Source organism: Chrysoperla carnea, chromosome 1 (genome assembly GCF_905475395.1).
Source record: "Chrysoperla carnea chromosome 1, inChrCarn1.1, whole genome shotgun sequence".
Lineage (NCBI taxonomy): Eukaryota > Metazoa > Arthropoda > Insecta > Neuroptera > Chrysopidae > Chrysoperla > Chrysoperla carnea.
The window spans coordinates 72,927,816-72,947,368 of record NC_058337.1 but is presented as its reverse complement, the minus strand read 5'-3'; the positions used below and the strand labels follow the sequence as shown (position 1 = coordinate 72,947,368).

At 28.2% G+C, this 19,553-nt stretch overlaps 1 protein-coding gene across 1 annotated transcript in view; it reads left to right on the top strand.

Annotated features, from left to right (window-relative positions):
* Positions 1–19,553, top strand: part of LOC123290797 (protein Skeletor, isoforms D/E-like) — a 56,601-nt gene that overhangs the window by 30,933 nt on the left and 6,115 nt on the right. The window contains exons 5-8 of the mRNA XM_044871132.1: positions 3,154–3,413; positions 18,004–18,103; positions 18,441–18,625; positions 18,788–19,454. Coding sequence (XP_044727067.1) covers positions 3,154–3,413; positions 18,004–18,103; positions 18,441–18,625; positions 18,788–19,454 — 1,212 coding nt within the window. The remainder of the gene's footprint in view (positions 1–3,153; positions 3,414–18,003; positions 18,104–18,440; positions 18,626–18,787; positions 19,455–19,553) is intronic.

The window sequence follows — 19,553 nt, the reverse complement described above, 5'->3', positions numbered from 1 at the left end:
ATAATTAATGAACAATTATTTATTATTTAATTTAACTTATTCTCTAACTGAAATGTGAAATATGGAAGTTTGATTTGTATATCCTTTTTTGAATGCCTATTACTTTTTAAATTCCTGAATACAATTGGTACGCAATTTTTTTTCGTTCTTTTAAATTTAAACCATACATTAAGTAGGTGCGAGAAAAGGCTCTATAATGATCCCTCAAAGTAAAATGATCCCTCCTTGTTTTAAGTGAACCATTAGAGCCATTTAGTATATATTTATCGATAGATGTCTTAAACGTGATCAAATTAATCGTTCAACAAAGACTTATGGCGATGTGTAAGGTATTTTGTGTTTCGTAGCAAAATAGTAATTTTACTGCTTATGATCTATGGTAAACTACGCATAATAATATTTTATAGATTTAAAGTTTTTTAAATCAAATTGGTAGATATTTATAATCGTATTTATTTTGCACAATATGAATGAATACATCATACAAATAAACATAACATGTTCATTATATACTCTCCTCCTCCAATCATTACAATTTCAATTGTTTAAAAAATATCTATTGTTAATTTCACATATTTGTGCTTTATACTAATGTTCATTGAAGGTAAACTGTTTTTGACATTAAAAAAAATAGAAAAAATTTACCATAACCAAGAGATTGCAAAGAGAGAACCTCTGGTGCTGGAAGAGATCCTGTGAACTGTTTACGGCTATACACTGCCCATGACATCTTAAGTATATCAGATCCTTTATACGCCAGTCAAATTCTACAATCTACATTAAAATCACAAAGTGCGATGTAAAGCTACTTTTTTAGTATGTTATTTGGACCTCTTAGGAGAGTGTGAAACCACATTTTGCAAGCAAAAAAAAGTTGTGCTTCCTACGTATTACGTGAAAAACTATTTTCTGTTTTTGCAGTTTAATTCACAAACTGTCAGCTTTTTTCTCGTATCATTTTGAAAGTATATTAAATTTGAAACAATTTAAGTCGATCCACAGTTCCGCATGTCTAATAGTTTTTTGAGATATGATGCATGGAAAATTTCAGAAATGCTAAAATTTTGAGTTTTGTTTATGCTAACCCGTTAGAGATAGAACAAAAGTTTAAAGGTAAAAGATGTTCCTTATTCCAAAATAAACAACTTTTGTTTAAAAAATTTTTTCGTAAACATCATTGTTTCTCGTGCACCAGCAAATTAGGGCAAAACTTTGGTGTCCATTTTCTCCAAAAATATAAAAGATGGAGGGATGAAAATTTGTAGGTAACTTCACTTTGCGAGCCTTATCAAAAATTATTGAAAAAAAACCAAAAAAAAAATTTTCTAACAAATACTTTAGCTCAAAACTCAAAATTTTAGCATTTCGGAAATTTTCCAGGCATCATATCTCAAAAACTATTAGATACATGAAACTGTGGATCTGCTTAAATTATTTCAAATTTAGTATACATTCAAAATGATACAGCAAATAATGTCAAAAGCTCACAGTTTTTGAATTAAACTGCAAAAACTGAAAATTTTTCGGTTTTTCCCGTATTACGCAGGAAGCACAACTTTTTTTGCTTGCAAAATGTGGTTTCACGCTCTCCTAAGGGGTCCAAATAACATACTAAAAAAGTAGCTTTACATCGCGTTTTGTGATTTTTGCTGTTTTTATTGTAAGATTTTACTGGCGTATTATGAGAGGAGGAAATTATATTTGCATTGAATCGATTCATGTTTCCTTAATAGAATATTCTGTTTTTTTTTCTTCTCAATCTTTTTTTTCTTTTTTTTTCTTTTACATTTTATTTTTGGCTTTAAAATCTATTTAATTAATTGTATTGTTTAAGTTAAGTATAACTGTTTAATTTATTCTGTAAAGTAATTTATGTTTTTTTTAAACAGAATTTTTAATAAATATTAAATAATCATAAAAATAAAAATTTCTAGAGTAGATGATAAGGCTTAATATTTATTTTTCAAACTTGACGAAACTTGGAGATAGGACTTAAATTTGATATCCAGCTTAGTTAGATACCAAAAGGCACTGGATTTATTTAGAACAGAAGTAGTTTTTATTTAATTTTTTTTAGCTTGAATCCTCCTCGCGCCTACATTAATTTTCGTAATATAAATATGTGTTTCGACTACAATCAGTATGAACTCGAATTATTTTCTTAATTTTTTGTCTCCAAAGACGTATGTTTTGGTCACACTTTCAAAGTTTGATAAGTTTTAACAATATTCTATCTATAGAGTTAGTATATCTCGTTCAAGAGACTAGATATAAATAAAAATAAAAGTATCTAACAAAATTTAAAATAAAGTAAATTATGGCACGCCATTTTACTATTTAATGTCCGAAAAAAAATGATCGGAATAATAATACATTATTATTATGTTGTATCATAATAATAATCATTTTCATTATGTACATAATTTTAATTCAATCATTTTTATTATGTACATAATTTTAATTCAATCATTTTTATTATGTACATAATTTTAATTCATATTAAATAGTAAAACGGCGTGCCATATATTTCCATTATGTACATAATTTTAATTCAATCATTTTTATTATGTACATAATTTTAATTCTCTATTTCCATTATGTACATAATTTTAATTCAATCATTTTTATTATGTACATAATTTTAATTCTCTATTTCCATTATGTACATAATTTTAATTCAATCCTTTTTTTTTAATCTAATTCAAATAAAATTAACTGATTTATTATTATGTATCATCATAATAATAATACATTTTTATTATGATGATAACATAATAAAAATGTATTATTATTATGTATCATCATAATAATAATACATTATTATTATGATGATACATAATAATAATACATTTTTATTATGTTATCATCATAATTTTAATTCTCATCTCTCTTTTCTCATCTTATCTTATATCAATCTCTCTTTTACTAAGATTTATTTTACAAAATATAAAAAATAAAATATAAAATTTCTGATTGAAAAAAAATAATTACTTAATTTTTTTCTCGATAAAAATTAGCCTATTAAATAGTAAAATGGCGTGCCATAGTAAATAACGTAAATTTTGCTAAAGAAAATTCATGTGTATTTTTTAATTTCTTTACAAAAATCAACATCATCAATTAATATTTTAACTATTCAACAATTGTTTTCAGATGCCAAATTTTGGGTTGGACGTGGTCCAAAACCATCACCACAAGGTATTCGCGTACCCGATGAAAATGGCAAAATGGAACCATTACGTCAATATCATCGAAAAACTGTTGTATTAACATTACCCGGAGACTTAACAGTATTCGATATTGGTCATTTTGGTATTTGGTGTGAAGCATTCACTGTTGATTTTGGACATGTTCGAATCCCAAGTAATCTTAATGTACCACCTTCATTGAAAATGTTAGGTGTTAGTCCACAGGTAAGAAGAGTTTAAGTTTAGTTCAAGTTTTGATTTATTTTATATTTTTCTTTAATTTTCTTAATTATTGGATAGTAGTGAGGATATTAATTAACTCAAAGAATTTCAAAAATACAAAGAATACCTCAAAATTTATTGGTTAAAAAGAAAACCATAAATCCAACGTAACTGCGTAATTTCTGTAAAATTTTAAGTATATTGTGTAGAGAAAGCGTTTTTTTATTGAAATAACTCATTTACGCCCACTTTACAAAACCGAGTACTTCCATATAGTATAAGAGACGGTATAAGATCGATTTTCACCCATCTGATAACCAGATGATAGATGATGATAAAAATTCTTTGTGAAATTTTATTGATTTTTTTTATTGTTTTTCTATCGTGTTCATGTTATTTTAAATAAACTAATTTTAATTAATTTTACTCCGTGAACGATTTTTTTTGCAAGCAAGCCTGTATCATTATTTGCGTAATTAAATTATATTTCTTCTAATACCAATTCGATTGGTTGACAAATCGGCGTAGATCTTTTCATACCATAGGAAAAGATGAGTCAATATAGGTAACTACATCCGATCTATTAACTAATCGAAATCGGTAACAGAAGAAAGATATTTTAATTACGAAAATAATGGTATGGCTTGCCTAAAAAAGTCGTTCATAGAAAAAATTTATTTAATTAAAAATAGCCATGATCATTTTTCGTTAGAAAAACTATGATTGTGTTTAAAAATCAATAAAACTTCATTAAAAAAAATTCTGGTTATCAAATGGGTGATAATCGACCTTATACGGACTCTTAGATCAATAAAGAAATGGGTTAATAAAATGATACAATTTTATTATTATGTTAAATGGTTTCATTTGTAAATTGAGCAGTATATTTTTAATCTCTTGTTGTCTGAATTAAAAAATTTGTATGGAATACACCAAACATATAATTTAAACTATTATTTTCTTTCACTGAAAATATGCTATGTCTACTGGAATTACGGCGGCGGTTGCTGGGCTTTTTTTTTTTTAATAATGGACACATTTTTTTTTTTTTTTTTTAAATTCATTTGGTTAACATTTATTCCGTGGAATTTTTCTCAGCACAGAAACAAAAATTACTGTAGTGTCCCACAACTATATGGAACTATGTTTCTGTAGCTTTATATATTTATTAAATTTATAACTTAAAACAATAAAGCAATTTATTATAACCCTTTTTTAATTTTAAACAAATTTTATAATTTGTGGAGAAAACTATATTGGCTAAGAATTTTTACATTATAGTTTTTTCTAAAGTATCTATCTATATTGCAACAATTACTATTAGTAGCTTAATACTGCTTGGATATGGTTTTTGCCTTAATAGAGAATGGATTGTCCTATTTTTGGTTAAGGGATATTTAAAAGTTTTTTTAAATATACACGTGCTTTTCATATAAGGTTTGGTTTGCAAAAGCAATTTTTATAATAATTAAAGTTACAAAATATTTATTTAAAAAAGTTTTAATAAAATGAATGGTGAGATGCAGTGAAAGTTGTTATCATAGACAGAACATAAAAGAAAGGCTATTTATTATAACTGTTGGTTATGAAGAAAGTCAAATGATTCATTAATGTGTATTAATGATACAAATTTGAAGTATAACATATCTTTGTTGAGTTTTAAATTGATACATATGGATTCGATAAAATATTTTGTTTTTAAAAATTTTAATTATATTAACTAACAAACCTAAATCTTAATTTAAAATTTGAAACTAATGAAATGAAAATAGTATGCGTATGTACAGGCGGTTTTCATAAAGAACTTACTATTATAAAGTTTATACTAGTCAAATGCGATGATAATATTCCTTTGAGCTTCTAAGAAAATCGGAAAAAAATCATATATTAATCAATTTTCTCAATTCCCAAAGCGTTCCATCATTTTAGGTAAGATCTTTGATAATTCGATACAAATATTGTAGAATATTATACTAGAGCTTACTATTTGTGACATCTTTGACCAATCAACCGTGCTTCTAGGTCGAAAATATACAGAGTTCGATCCACACCTTTTTGCTAAAAATGAGGATCGTACAAAAACTACGACATTTTGAGTATAAATAAATTACTTTTTTCTTATAGCTAATGAACTAGCCACTCAACAAGTTAGTTACAACAATTTTTTTGCATACTACTTATTTTGAAAAAGATTCAAAAAAAATATTATACACTTTGCGTACCTTTTCCAGAAAAAACTTCCAGTCAAAATGCTTTCCAAAAACGTATGTACATTAACAGTTTTTTACCGTAATGTGCAAAAATGTCATTTTCAGTAGGTTCTCTTTGAAAATTTTTTTTTAGTAAAAACTAATGATTATAATAGTCATACATACATAAATCATAATGAAGTAAATTAAGGAATCTTGTGTATTTTATGAATTAATAGTAAAATAACGATTGATTTACCACTTACTTTCCGACTTCAAAAAAACAGAAGCATTTTTATGGCAAATTACTAATACTACACTTTAAGATATCATATTAATACAACACAGTATTTATCTATCCAAATACCCTCTAACTGATCTTAAAGATTTTTTTTCGATAATTAACAAAATAATACTAATAGAAATTTTAATAGCTTGTGTAGTTCTATTAAAAAAATAATTAATTATATATCATTATCAAAGTATTCATGGTTTATCAAACGCCATTTTTAATTAATAATAGAAGTAATACTTTTGAAAGCGTGTCCTTTCGTCTACCATGCAAAGAAAATGGTTAATATAATAAATTTGCGATTACCATTGTTTACCTATGATCAAGTTCGTAAGTGAATCTGATGCTATGATACCAGACTATTTAAATTAAAATCGGTCTTAAGTCTTTGGTATAATATGTTAAGAAAATTTAAGAATATAATAAATAAATTAAATTATTTACAAAATATTATTAAGTAACCATTTACCATTAAATTGAAAAACCGTGGCTTATACTTATTCTGTAAGCAGTGCTCGATTTCATCCAGAACACCGTTTGGCTTTTTGCAATGATGGGCAAGATTTTCGAGTCTTGGCCTTAGTCTTGCAAATACAACCTTAGACCTAGTCTTGATTTCTACACCTATTCTTAGTCTTCGTCTTTGATCTGGCAGCAAGATTTTCCTTAATTTTGATGGGAACCCAGTATACCATTTCAGCAAAAGAAAAATTTAAACCTGCCACTTTTCGAAGGACTTAAAACTTGAATATAAGGAACAAATTTCAATTTTTAAGGCATACGCCTCAATGAGTCCTTTATTTGCTACTATAAATACGGTTGAAATGAAATTGAAGAATGTTTGAATACCCATAAATAAATGATTATAATCCTAATTTCATAATGGAATAGAAAAAATTGTTGTAATACTCAATCGAAATGTAACTCGATCATAGCACCTAATTAAAATAACAAACAGTCTTTATTTTTTACAAAGTTTTATAGTTTTCAAACTTAGATTTTCATAAATAACAATGTATATTTTGATTAAATTTCCTAATGTTCTGTGATCACTATCACAAAAATCCACGTTAAAAAGAGAAAATCACCCTACGAAAGATAACTGTTCTGGTAATTCTATTTTTAGAAATCAAGCATGCCTATGTATACGTTTGTGATGTCACTTGGCCACATTTAAAATTTGATATATCCCTAGTTCGCGAATACATTTTACTTCAAAAATATGGCATTTCCAGAGTATTTTATGAAAGTATTTATACCTTTTGCCATAAAATTTCCCATTACACTCGGATCTTGGCTTTCTGAAATAAATAATGAACATCTATTCAGAAATAAGTAGTGAAAATCTGTTTCCATTTATTCATCAAAATAAATTAAATATATCAAATTTAACAAAGATATGCTAAAACGGTAATTAATTACATTTATTATGCATCATGGTAATTAATTATTATTATTTAATCATCAGGATTATAAATACAAAATGATATAACAGCTAAAAACTAAATATCCAAATTTAAAATTAATATTTCATTTTTTCTTTTAAAAAAAAATAAATAAATAATATTTAAAAGTGTTAACTAAAAATTTTATTAATGAAATTATAAATTAATGATAATTAATTATTGTTATTAAAAGAATTTATTTTAAGAAAACAAACCTGTATTAATTGTAAATAATTATTAAAAATTTTAGTTAAAAAAATTCAAATTATTTATTTTAATCCCATAATATAGAAATTATGTGAATTTAAAAAAGAATATGATGTCATAATTGTTAAAATGCAATTCTTATAGAGTTCAGAAACTAATTTTTACACATTTTAATGATTTATTTATTTTATAGAAATATAGGTAAGTAAATTAAGGTAAAACTTAAATTTGTAGTAGTCTGTGTTTTGCGCAGTATAGTAGTAGAATAAATTTACCGAATTTCGATAAATTTTTTTTAAATGGCAATTTTTTTTTTAATAGATTTCTTTTGATGTAAAAAATACAGAAAAAGTGTTTGCCGGTTCCGTAACGATCCTCACGAACTTATGCACGCGTTTTTATCTCAACATGTTTTCTTTGGTGACATTTTCTTGAATATCTCTGCTTCTATTTCCAGATTTCAACCGAATTCCTTCTTTTTTTGAAAAGTTATCAGAATAAGTTTAAAATATGAGGTTACAGCGGTTTTCTTAAGATTTTGAGGTTATTTTATGGGGATTCGATGGCAGTCAAGGTTAATGCAAAAATTCTTAAGAACAAATCTTTTTTTTATTCGTCTCAATCCGCTCAATAGAAGCAGAGATATTCAAGAAAATGTCAACAAAGAAAACAATATTGAGATAAAACCGCGTGCATAAGTTCGTGTGGATCGTTCCGAAACTGACAAACACCTTTTCTGTATTTTTTCCAACAAAAAAACCTATTTTTTTTTAAAATTAGCCATTTGCAAAAATTTTTTGAATTCTTTATCAAAATCCGGTAGGTTTATTCAACTATAGTCCAATCATAAATTAATCGTCCAGTATATAGAGTCCAGTGGACAATTATGTTGTTAATCCCATATTGCTTGTCACCCATCGTGAAGGACACTCGATTAGAAATAGATTTTTCCAATGAACTCTATGACATTATTATTGAACCTCTATTCGTTGTGTGCGTAGTCATGGTAGGGACAATAAAATCGATGCCAGCGCTTTAAGTGAAAAATTTTGGAATTAAAGGGGGCTGTTATGACTAATTTGCAATTCTTTACATGTTAATGTAATAGAAATGTCAAATTAAAATTATTGAAAAACACGAATTAATTAAACTTAATGCATTAAAAATTGTGAAAATAAGAAATCAAATTGAACAAATATTATTTTTCAAATGTAAATTATCATAATTATTTATTTAAATTTGTGAGACAAGAATATTAAATTTTTAATGTAAGTCTTAAATGCAATCTATACAATTATATATGCATCCATACAATTCTATAATTAAAGTAGTGTATCGTTACCATGGAAACGAAACTCACGCACGGAGCGAATAGATTTTTCAATAATTAGTGATAATTTCAAACTTATCAATAACTAATTTGTATGTTAAGTCGAATTGAAAAAATATTTAAACATTTTTTGTTTTTCAAACAAAATTATTATTCTTGACTAAATACAATAGTCAAGATAGAATGAAAACTCGTGGTGGGTACTCCCTGACACTAATATGCGCTTTAAAGAGAGCAGAGCGCATTTACCGCATTGCCCCGAAGGCAAAATATAAATTTGGACCGTCTTTCATTTGTCTCTAATTATTACATAAGGGCAAGAAAGATAAAATAAGCTTATTTGGGTTAGTACGTACGACTGTGACATATCGTTAGGCATCTTTATAGAATTGACAAATAAATTAAGTAGGTACTACATAAATTTTTAATCCTAAATATAAAGAATTTGGATCCAGATTATAACACATTTTAAGAATCGTGTTATATTTTTTAAATTTAAGTAGGTATACATTAGAAATTTCAAAAATCACTTTAATCCACATTAAATCTTTGGCATATTTTAAAGTGATTTTTGAAATATTACAACATTACATTATTACGAAGTACTATTCATCTGACAACGGACAGAAACTGAAATTTGTTTTAAGAAACAATTTTAGATATTCAAAAATAATTTCTAAAATTTTTGCTTAAGACCAAAAAGATTTAAGTCATTCCGCTTGCTAAGCTTTAAAGTATTTGCGCTTATCACGCAAGGAATATTACATGGTGTTTTAAAATAACTATCCTCAGTTTTCAAAATTGATAGATCTAAAATAAACAACTTTTGATTATAAACTTGGGCTCAGAATGGTTCCTTATCGAAGTATAATATTTTGAAATACCAGAGCTAACTAATTGATTATGGGCTGGCTGTCAGTTTTTTAATAGTTTTTTTTATGGACTCGCGGCATAATAAAGCGAAATTTATATGTTTCTTTCTGTTTACCTTTTGGAGGATTGATAAAACTAAGTTTGGTATTAAGGTAAACAAAGTTGAAGTTTTGATCATGGCTCACTTATCAAATTTATGAAAATCGAGTTTTTCAAATTTATCGAACTTGATTTTCATGCATTCCAAGCCACACATTGATTAGTAAACCATTTGATTACTAAAAATGCCCTTTAGTACTATATTTTCCAAACCATTTTTGGACAAAAGTTTAAAATTAAAAACTGTCTTTTCGATTAGATCTATCACTCCAGAAACTTTAGATATAATTTTCAAGCACCCTGTATGCTTTAAAAACAAATTTGCCTAGTTATTTAGACTAAAAAAGAGAAAAAAACACAATTTCTGTTTCTGTCTGTTGCAGAAACGAGCACGTGCAATAGACTTCATAACACCGGCACAAAATAGTTTCCTATTTGGGAATGATCAGCAACACCAAACTCAACAACCGACACAACATCAACAACAAATACTTCAACAACAACGTCAACAACACTATCAGGCATCTGGGCAATATGTGGAAGCAACCACATTTAGACCACAAATAGCATTTAGACCCGCACATCTGCTTCAACAGCAACAAGCACAAGATACTGACTATCAGTTTCAACAATCAATTTCAATTCCTCATATTGAACGGCGTAATGATTTGCCCCAGCAAACACAAACGTATTTTATAAATTCCCAAAATCCAAATTTATACCAACAAAATGTGTATCAACAACCACAAAATGTTGATCCAAATTTGTATTACCAACAACAAAATGTATATACTCAACAACAAAATCAATACCAACAATTACAACAATTGTCAGCAAACACAAATCAATATCATCAACCCCAATATCAAATAGATAGGTCTGCATCATTTAATCGATTTGATATTCAACCAGCGAATGTACAAAATCCATATACATTCAATCATTTTGGATAAATTCTTATCGTTCATGATATAGTCTAGTAGTTAAATGTTTGTAAGAAAAAATTTCCAACTGATTAGAATACGTTTAATGTGCTATTAAGCAAGGTCTATGCCGAAATAAACACAGAGAAACATTATATTTGACCTGCATTTTTCTGGAACTTGTAGCTGAATGTTTCTGGAAGTTTCTTCATGTTCTTTGAAGTTTTAATTCCGTTTGACCAACTCTAACTCCAACCTGGGCGCAGAAAAATCTAACATTATCCATTTTCTACTCGGCCTCATATACCTCTGTCACATACTTCCATGGCTCAAGTCGGGTGAACATTGACCGATACGCCTTAATAATCTATATTATTGCTACAGGCAAAATTGATTATAGCATAAGCTTGCGTTCATTTTTCCAACCAGAATGCGAAAAAGTCCCGGCTCTTACATGAATTTGGTCGGAGACCAATTTAGTATTTCCCATCACTACTTAGAATCTCATACCTCAATCATATACGAACTACTTATGTGATTCATCAACACTTGTGCTACTAGTATAACTTCAAGAACCACATTTGCATATCACTTCAAGTGGGGTTGCGTGTAAATCTGCTGAAGACTCAGGAAATTCAGCCCTAACCAGAGTCTGAGAAGATTCATCCAATTAAGACTATGATTAAGAGGCCTTATTTTTTTATGGTAGTGAGAATAAATGTCTGTCAAGTTACTTGTAAGCGGTAAATATTAGAGGAAATATACAGGCCCGTGCTTCGAGTGGCATTTTTTCACCCAAAAATTGAGACAATCAAAATTCGAGAAAATATTACGATGATTCAAAAATTGATTTATAATCTACAACTGAATTACTCGATATTTGTAACAAAGATGCGTTTCCAAATGTCTACCAAATTCTTCGCGTTTTGGCAGTTTTGCCTGTGACTCCTCTTCAACCTTGCGTCGTCTCAAAACATACTTCAGGTCATTTATTATCTTCGATAAATTTTATACTTCATTGCATTGTTTACGGTCATGAAATACCCACTGAATCGATGTAGTTAGATGTTTCTTACCAAAATTAACTTTCTTAATGTGAACAGAAAGCTTACAGCTTTTTTTTTGTTATTTCTGTTTCTTAAGAATACGGCAACCAACAAAAAATTGTTCCTCTGTGTATTTTTCACGGGTTAGCTTTACGATAAAAAAAACCATATGTGGATAGTTCTCAAATAACCACACTGTCGATGCTTGTCGATTAAAGTTAATTTTCCTGTTAAAATAATTAAAATATGATGCGTAGGTAAATGAAGCATTTTTAAAAGGCAGGCAACGTCTTTGAATGAATCTACTCTGGCTGTTATCGATCAAGTTACTCGGTTTTTTATTATCAAAAGACATACATCGATTCAAACTGGTAGCATTTATTAACTATTAATTTTTCTATGCACGAATACACTAATAATAGCAGATAATCCTGGTGTCGATTTTGTCATATTACCCATAAAAATGTAAAACTAGACTTGATACCATGACAAAATTTCAAAGTGAAATTAAAATTGACTAAAAAAAGGGAAAAGTTATAAGCAATCAAAAACTACATTCAAAGGTTGCACTAACAGATATCTTCCTCTTTGTTTAATCAGGAATTTTAAACCTTCATATCTTGCATACTAGTAAAAATTAACTGGGTATCTTCCTCTTAAAATCCCCTATTACTGGAGTAAATCTAAGCAAAAAAAGGCTGTTATATGGATTAAAAGTTCGAGCAGCGAAACTTTGGGGTTTTTCTTTTCACATCAAAATAAGTATTTTTTGAAATTTTTTACTTTCCCGGAGTGGTGCAACATGTTTAAAAATCAAAATGGCGTCAAAAATGAAATTTTTTTCAGAAATTTTATCATTTTTATTTTATATTCGCAAAAGGAGACATCGGTGCATATCCAAATTTGGTAGGTTTGTAGTCCATGTTAAGAACTACTCCTCATAATTTTTTGGTGGGGTTTCGTACCTTCCCCTCCCAGTTATATATATATATGTATACATACATATGGTAAAACAGTTCATTTGATTATAACTTGAAAAATATTCGATTGATTTTAATGAAACTAATATCAATAGTAGGTTTTATTACTTACAACTTTCGGTTAAAATTTTAGCGAAATCCGTTAAATAGTTCTCCCAAAATTTCCAATTTAGGGAATTATTTAAAATGGCTGCCATTTTATGCCATTTTGTCCTACGAGGTTAAATTTTTTTTTAAATTGTAGCATTTTTTATTATCTTTCGATTTTATAATAAGTGGCTTACCCGTAAAATGACTCCTTGATCCATATTTTTGCGAAAAACGGAAAATTTAACACTTTCTGGAAATAATTGCTTGGGGGTGTGTGGACTGGCTTTGGGGGGTGTTTTTTGCTTTGGCATGAGAAAACTATTTTTAAAAGAGGTCTATATGGTTTAAAGCAAAATTTTTAAGTTTTAACCCCCGCGCTGTAAGGGGGAAGGGGTGTATGAAATAAATGTATCTTAAAAGATTTTAAAAAGAGGTCAAAATAGTTTAAAATGCTAAAGTAACCCAAAATTTTAGATGCTTTTATTAATATAGCACTTTTTACAACATCCACCCCTTCCCCTCCCGCTTTCATATTTTTTGCAAATTCAAAATTTTTATGACGTACAAAAGAGGTTTTGGGGGTCGCTGATCTCGAACTTTTGGCCCAAATAAGTACACCCCCTAAAAATATTACAATTGTTTTTGATAATCTATTGCAAAATTCGAGATCAGCGACCCCCAAAACCTCTTTATACGTCATAAAAATTTTGAATTTGCAAAAAAATATGAAAGCGGGAGGGGAAGGGGTGGATGTTGTAAAAAGTGCTATATTAATAAAAACATCTAAAATTTTGGGTCACTTTAGCATTTTAAGCTATTTTGACCTCTTTTTAAAATCTTTTAAGATACATTTATTTCATACATCCCTTCCCCCTTACAGCGCGGGGGTTAAAACTTAAAAATTTTGCTTTAAACCATATAGACCTCTTTTAAAAATAGTTTTCTCATGCCAAAGCAAAAAACACCCCCCAAAGCCAGAAATGCCAGCCCATACACCCCCCAAGCAATTATTTCCAGAAAGTGTTAAATTTTCCGTTTTTCGCAAAAATATGGATCAAGGAGTCATTTTACGGGTAAGCCACTTATTATAAAATCGAAAGATAATAAAAAATGCTACAATTTAAAAAAAAATTTAACCTCGTAGGACAAAATGGCATAAAATGGCAGCCATTTTAAACAATTCCCTAAATTGGAAATTTTGGGAGAACTATTTAACGGATTTCGCTAAAATTTTAACCGAAAGTTGTAAGTAATAAAACCTACTATTGATATTAGTTTCATTAAAATCAATCGAATATTTTTCAAGTTATAATCAAATGAACTGTTTTACCATATGTATGTATACATATATATATAACTGGGAGGGGAAGGTACGAAACCCCACCAAAAAATTATGAGGAGTAGTTCTTAACATGGACTACAAACCTACCAAATTTGGATATGCACCGATGTCTCCTTTTGCGAATATAAAATAAAAATGATAAAATTTCTGAAAAAAATTTCATTTTTGACGCCATTTTGATTTTTAAACATGTTGCACCACTCCGGGAAAGTAAAAAATTTCAAAAAATACTTATTTTGATGTGAAAAGAAAAACCCCAAAGTTTCACTGCTCGAACTTTTAATCCATACACAAGGCGTAATTTCACTCTACTATATTAACTGTCAAAGTTTATTATCTGCTTACATTTAGATCTATTATGACATATAACACATTGAAAGTTTCTAGCTGGATGGAAAAAAATAATTTCTTACTAACATAGACCTTCTAGATTAAATTATATTTGTAAATATTATCATTCAAAATATTAGTTTTATTTTTAGAGAATTTTCCAAATCATTAAAGCTATAACAAACAATAATAAGATTATAATAATGTTCTTAGTGATAAGAGAACAAACGTCGCTCTGTTTGATTACCCAGGGTAAAATCAAAGGGGAAATTTTAGAAGGCAAAGCACTTGCATTAAAGATATTCGTCGGTGATTCGAACGAACTTTGCATATATTTAGTGCTGTCTTATGATTCGAAAAGAGAGATATTAATCAGTTAAATTAATTTGCGTAAAACACAATAAGTTATTGTATAAAAGAAAATTCCAATCACTGCTAAATATTTAATTAACTTCTCACAAGTAGTATATCAAATAAAAATAATTTCTAATAACTTTTCTGCTTAAAATATTTTTCTATATCACTGCATTTTGCGTGGGTACTCGTTATAAAACATCCTAGTAAAAACATGTTTTTAAATTTCAAAATAGCCATAAAAATTGGATAATTTCTAAAAATAAAATTTTATCTCAATCCATAATAAAATAATTCCCAGTGTATTTTGATTAAAATTAAACATGTTTTTTTGTGATCGTAAAATGCGATCCCAAATTATTTCCATGAAAAATACAACCAGCCAAATATTTTGCTTGTAAAAATTTTGATGATTTCAGTGAGATAATCCAAAAAAAAATTATAATGATCGAAAATGTACGGGTTAAAGATTTCTTCTCATATGTATTTAAGTTTATTTTTCTTTTTAATTTTTAAGATGCAGGGTACAATGATTTATAAAATTTAGATTGGTATTATATTAAAAAGACTATATTTTTCGAAGTTACCAGAAACCATGTTACCAGAAAAATTAATATATTCATAATATTTATATTTACAATTACGAAATAAGAAAATAATGAATTACAATTTGAACTATTTTATAAAGGGTGAGAAGCAATAAGAGTACACTGTTAGAGAAATTTACTTTATCTACGCCCGTGAGGAGAAGTAGTGAAAGAAGTAGGTACTTTTCTCACTCAGTATGCCTGGGAAAAATAGGTCATTACCCGCCCTAGTGTGTTAATGAATTCAGTTATAATAGAAACTTTTTTAATTTTCTATTTCTCTTAATAAACTATGGCAAACTTGTTTGTCACATTTTAGAGAAATTTTTGTACGATATACGTGTGATAGCGCATTATGAACGTAATTCTGCGATTGTACAACTCGTGCTACGCACTCGTCGCAGGCGTACTTTAATAATGCTACTATCCCACTAGTATCCTAAGTAACTATTACCAACTATTTTGATGAAAAAGTATAGCAATAATTCAAAACAATAGTATCATTTTATGAATACAATTTATTGTTATGGTTTATCTATATTTTTTTAGTTTATTGCTTATTTGTAGAAATTACCAAACTTTTGGTGAAATAACAATTTTATTTGAAAACAATTTTAAAGTAGTTCGGCCGACACATTACTAGTCAACTAATCAACTAGGCAATTTGTATCACGTAAATGTAATAAAATGCTATACAAATATCGTAAGGTAATGTTTTTTTGCATAAACAGAATCTGTGATAAATTTTCTTCATGATGAAAACTTTTATGAAGGTCAATCACCGATTATTTTTTTAAAAGTCACAATTTTAAATTGTGATCAAGAGACTTTGAACATTCCGACCTACCTCAAATACATTTATTTCATAAACAAAAATTTTTATTTCACCAAAGTACGATTGTATTTTTACTAAACCGTTGTGCGTTACAGCTTCTAAAACTTTTAGTAACATTGCCATAGTTTTTGAATATAGTAAATTAAAAATGTAAAGCATTATTTGAAAAGGGTGTAAATACAAAAAAAAAATCTTGCCATTTAAAACGGACATTAGTGAGTGTACTTACATTTTTGTGACTCCCCACCCCAGCACATAAACAATAGCTCTATGTCTACTAGTGATTAACTTAAAGGGAAAATTGGTAACGTAATTTGACCGATTTGCACATTAAACTCCATTCCAAATAGTATCTTTTCTTTATTTTAACGAAAATGTATATTATAAAAATTTCTCTTTTTGCAATATGATGTGCTTCTGGTTTTCTCATCTGTAAAAGAACATCATAAGAAACCAAGATTTTGCCATTGTCTGGTCCACGTAAAAAATACTCTGAATTACACAGCAGTAATACATGTTTCGCATGCAGATGTATATTTTCTTTTGAGCAAATTGTTTGCTAGAGATAGCTCCAAGAACTTCTTCTAAAATATTTTTTTGTATCGACTCCTACATCGCTTAAATTCGAATAACTAGATAAGCAAATCTGATTATTGAATGATTAGGATAATCATAATTTTCCAATTAAGTGCCGTAGGGTAATTGCTAGTAAATATTCATGCTATTAAAAAATTAGAATTTAACCATTTTTAAAGAGGCTTTTACCATTAAATTAAGGACTAAAAGAAGTTCAAAAGTATTATTTATATATCGTTTTATTCATTAATTATTTTTTTCATCATTTTGGGTGTCATTTTATATAATTAAGTTATGTGGTATTAAAAAGTACTATTTCTAAAATATTTATATAAGATTATTTTCTGGCCAGTTCATACTAATACTATTTTTTTAATAAATATATATATTTATGTACGTACCTCTACATACAAACATTATGTAAATATATTTTTAATATACATATTATAATATATATTATATACATGCTTTTAAATTATAAACAAACACCTTCTTTTCCCAACAGGTTATTTTCAACATTAGCTAATTGAAATTGAAACTTAAAATGTACAAAAGTTTACAATTCCGCTTTGAATTAATTTTATTATATTTCAAATCTCAATAAAATTTTTTATGTTTCAATATAAAAGCTGCAGGGTCTTAGTTCTAGCTTCTAGTTTTTAACATCGATGGCAGGCAGCAACGTTGTATCTGCAAACATTTTTCTCAAATACATATAATAATTTTCAATATCGATTGATCTGTAAGATCTGACAATCTTCCTGAACTTAAATATTGAGTATGAAATATCCATGCCAATAAATGTATTAGTATTACAGAATGATGTACATAGAAAATCTCGAACGAAAAAGTTATACACAAATCTTCCAAAAATCTTTATCAATTAATCATCCTTTTTTTCATCTTTTGTGAAAAATTTATATCGATTCTCTGTACAGTTTATGAGAAATGTGACCTTTTGCCAAGAATCCTTAATTGATAAATAAAATTTTAAATTTTCTGGATCATTTTTATTTTTTCGCTATCAAAATACCTTAAGCTTTAAACAATTCTTGTCAAAATTTTTAATAAAATTCAAATTTTTTCCATTCATAGTCGAAACTAAATTGCGAAGTATTAAATGATGACTTGGCGTTTGAAGTTAGATGGGCAGTTGCTGGCGATAGTATTGTAATTCAATTGGTATCCAAATTAGGTAAATTATACAGAAAATAAAATGAAAACCGTTTATAATGACATAGATGAAACTCAATATTCCGCTCAGACATATTAACGGATAAGCAAAACAGTATTTTCGTCATTAATTATATTATGAATTAAGATTTATTAAATGGCATTTTTGAAATTTTTCGGTAGATGTTTGTAAAAATAAGTATCCAAAGCTGGTTCTACTACACGATCAATCATAATAAATGTTTTGTTGATGTGCTTTTTGTCTCATATAAGGCTATTTCACTATAAATGGTTTTGATGGTAGAATTTAGATAGTAAAGTTTAGATCGAATATTTAACAAATTTAATGGCTGTTTTAGAAGACAACGAGTACATGTCATTTGGATTATCAGGCGATGATAATCATAGTGTCATGGTAAAAGGAGATGTTGTTGTTGCTTGGGTAGATAAAGAAACATTAAAAGGATACGCTGAAGATTATTATTTGGACGCTAAATCTCAATGTTCTGGTAACCATGGATCATGTCCAGATGAACGTTTACAGGTAATGAAAAATTTTTAAATTGATTTTTTGAATAAAATGTATTAAAATTTGAAGTTAATAGTGTCGCCTTGTTACCAATCAGTCGCGAAGATTTTTATAATTACTGACTGAATATATATATTATTAAGGTCATATAAAGCTAAATCATTTTTAATGTTTTAGGACAAAACCAATAATATTCGATTATTAAACGCTGCCATGGTCAATGGGTATTCGATTGTTACATATCAACGAGCATTAAAACCGTCTGATAAATTCGATCGTCAAATTTATAACAATCGTAGCCAAGCAATTATCTGGGCAATTGGTCCATTAAATCAACGTAATGAAGTATCATTCCACAGTCAATATTTGAAAAATGATCAATTCATAAATTTTGGACGTCAACCAAAATGGAATTGTCCAATGCCAGAATCAGATAAATCATCATATCCTAGTACTACAACAACTTTATCACCATTTATTGACATAGCTCCAACAAGTCCAAGAATCTCCCAAAGAGGTGGTAACAGATTCGTTGAAGTTAGTAGTCGATCTGGAGGCGGAATAGATCGTAGTAGTAGCAGTGAAAGAAGTGTCGAACGTAACACACCTTCTAGAGGATCAAGTCGTTCACGACAAAGAACTGGAGAATCACGTAATCATATTTCAAGAACTAATGTCACTACGACTACTACTACCACTCCTCGTCCAGTGCCAACACCTAAGCCAGTACGAGGTGTAAAACCATGGGTCATCCCACCAATTGAATGTGATGAACCAGATGATGGAGTATTTTATGCTCAAATGGGATTAACTGGGGGAAAACAAGGTTACCCAGCAATAACAGGTATAGGCTCTATTTGTCTTATTGAAGATCATTACATTCATTTTTCCGCAAAACATGGATATAATTTGTTTCTCATGCATGTATTAGACCGTAAGATGA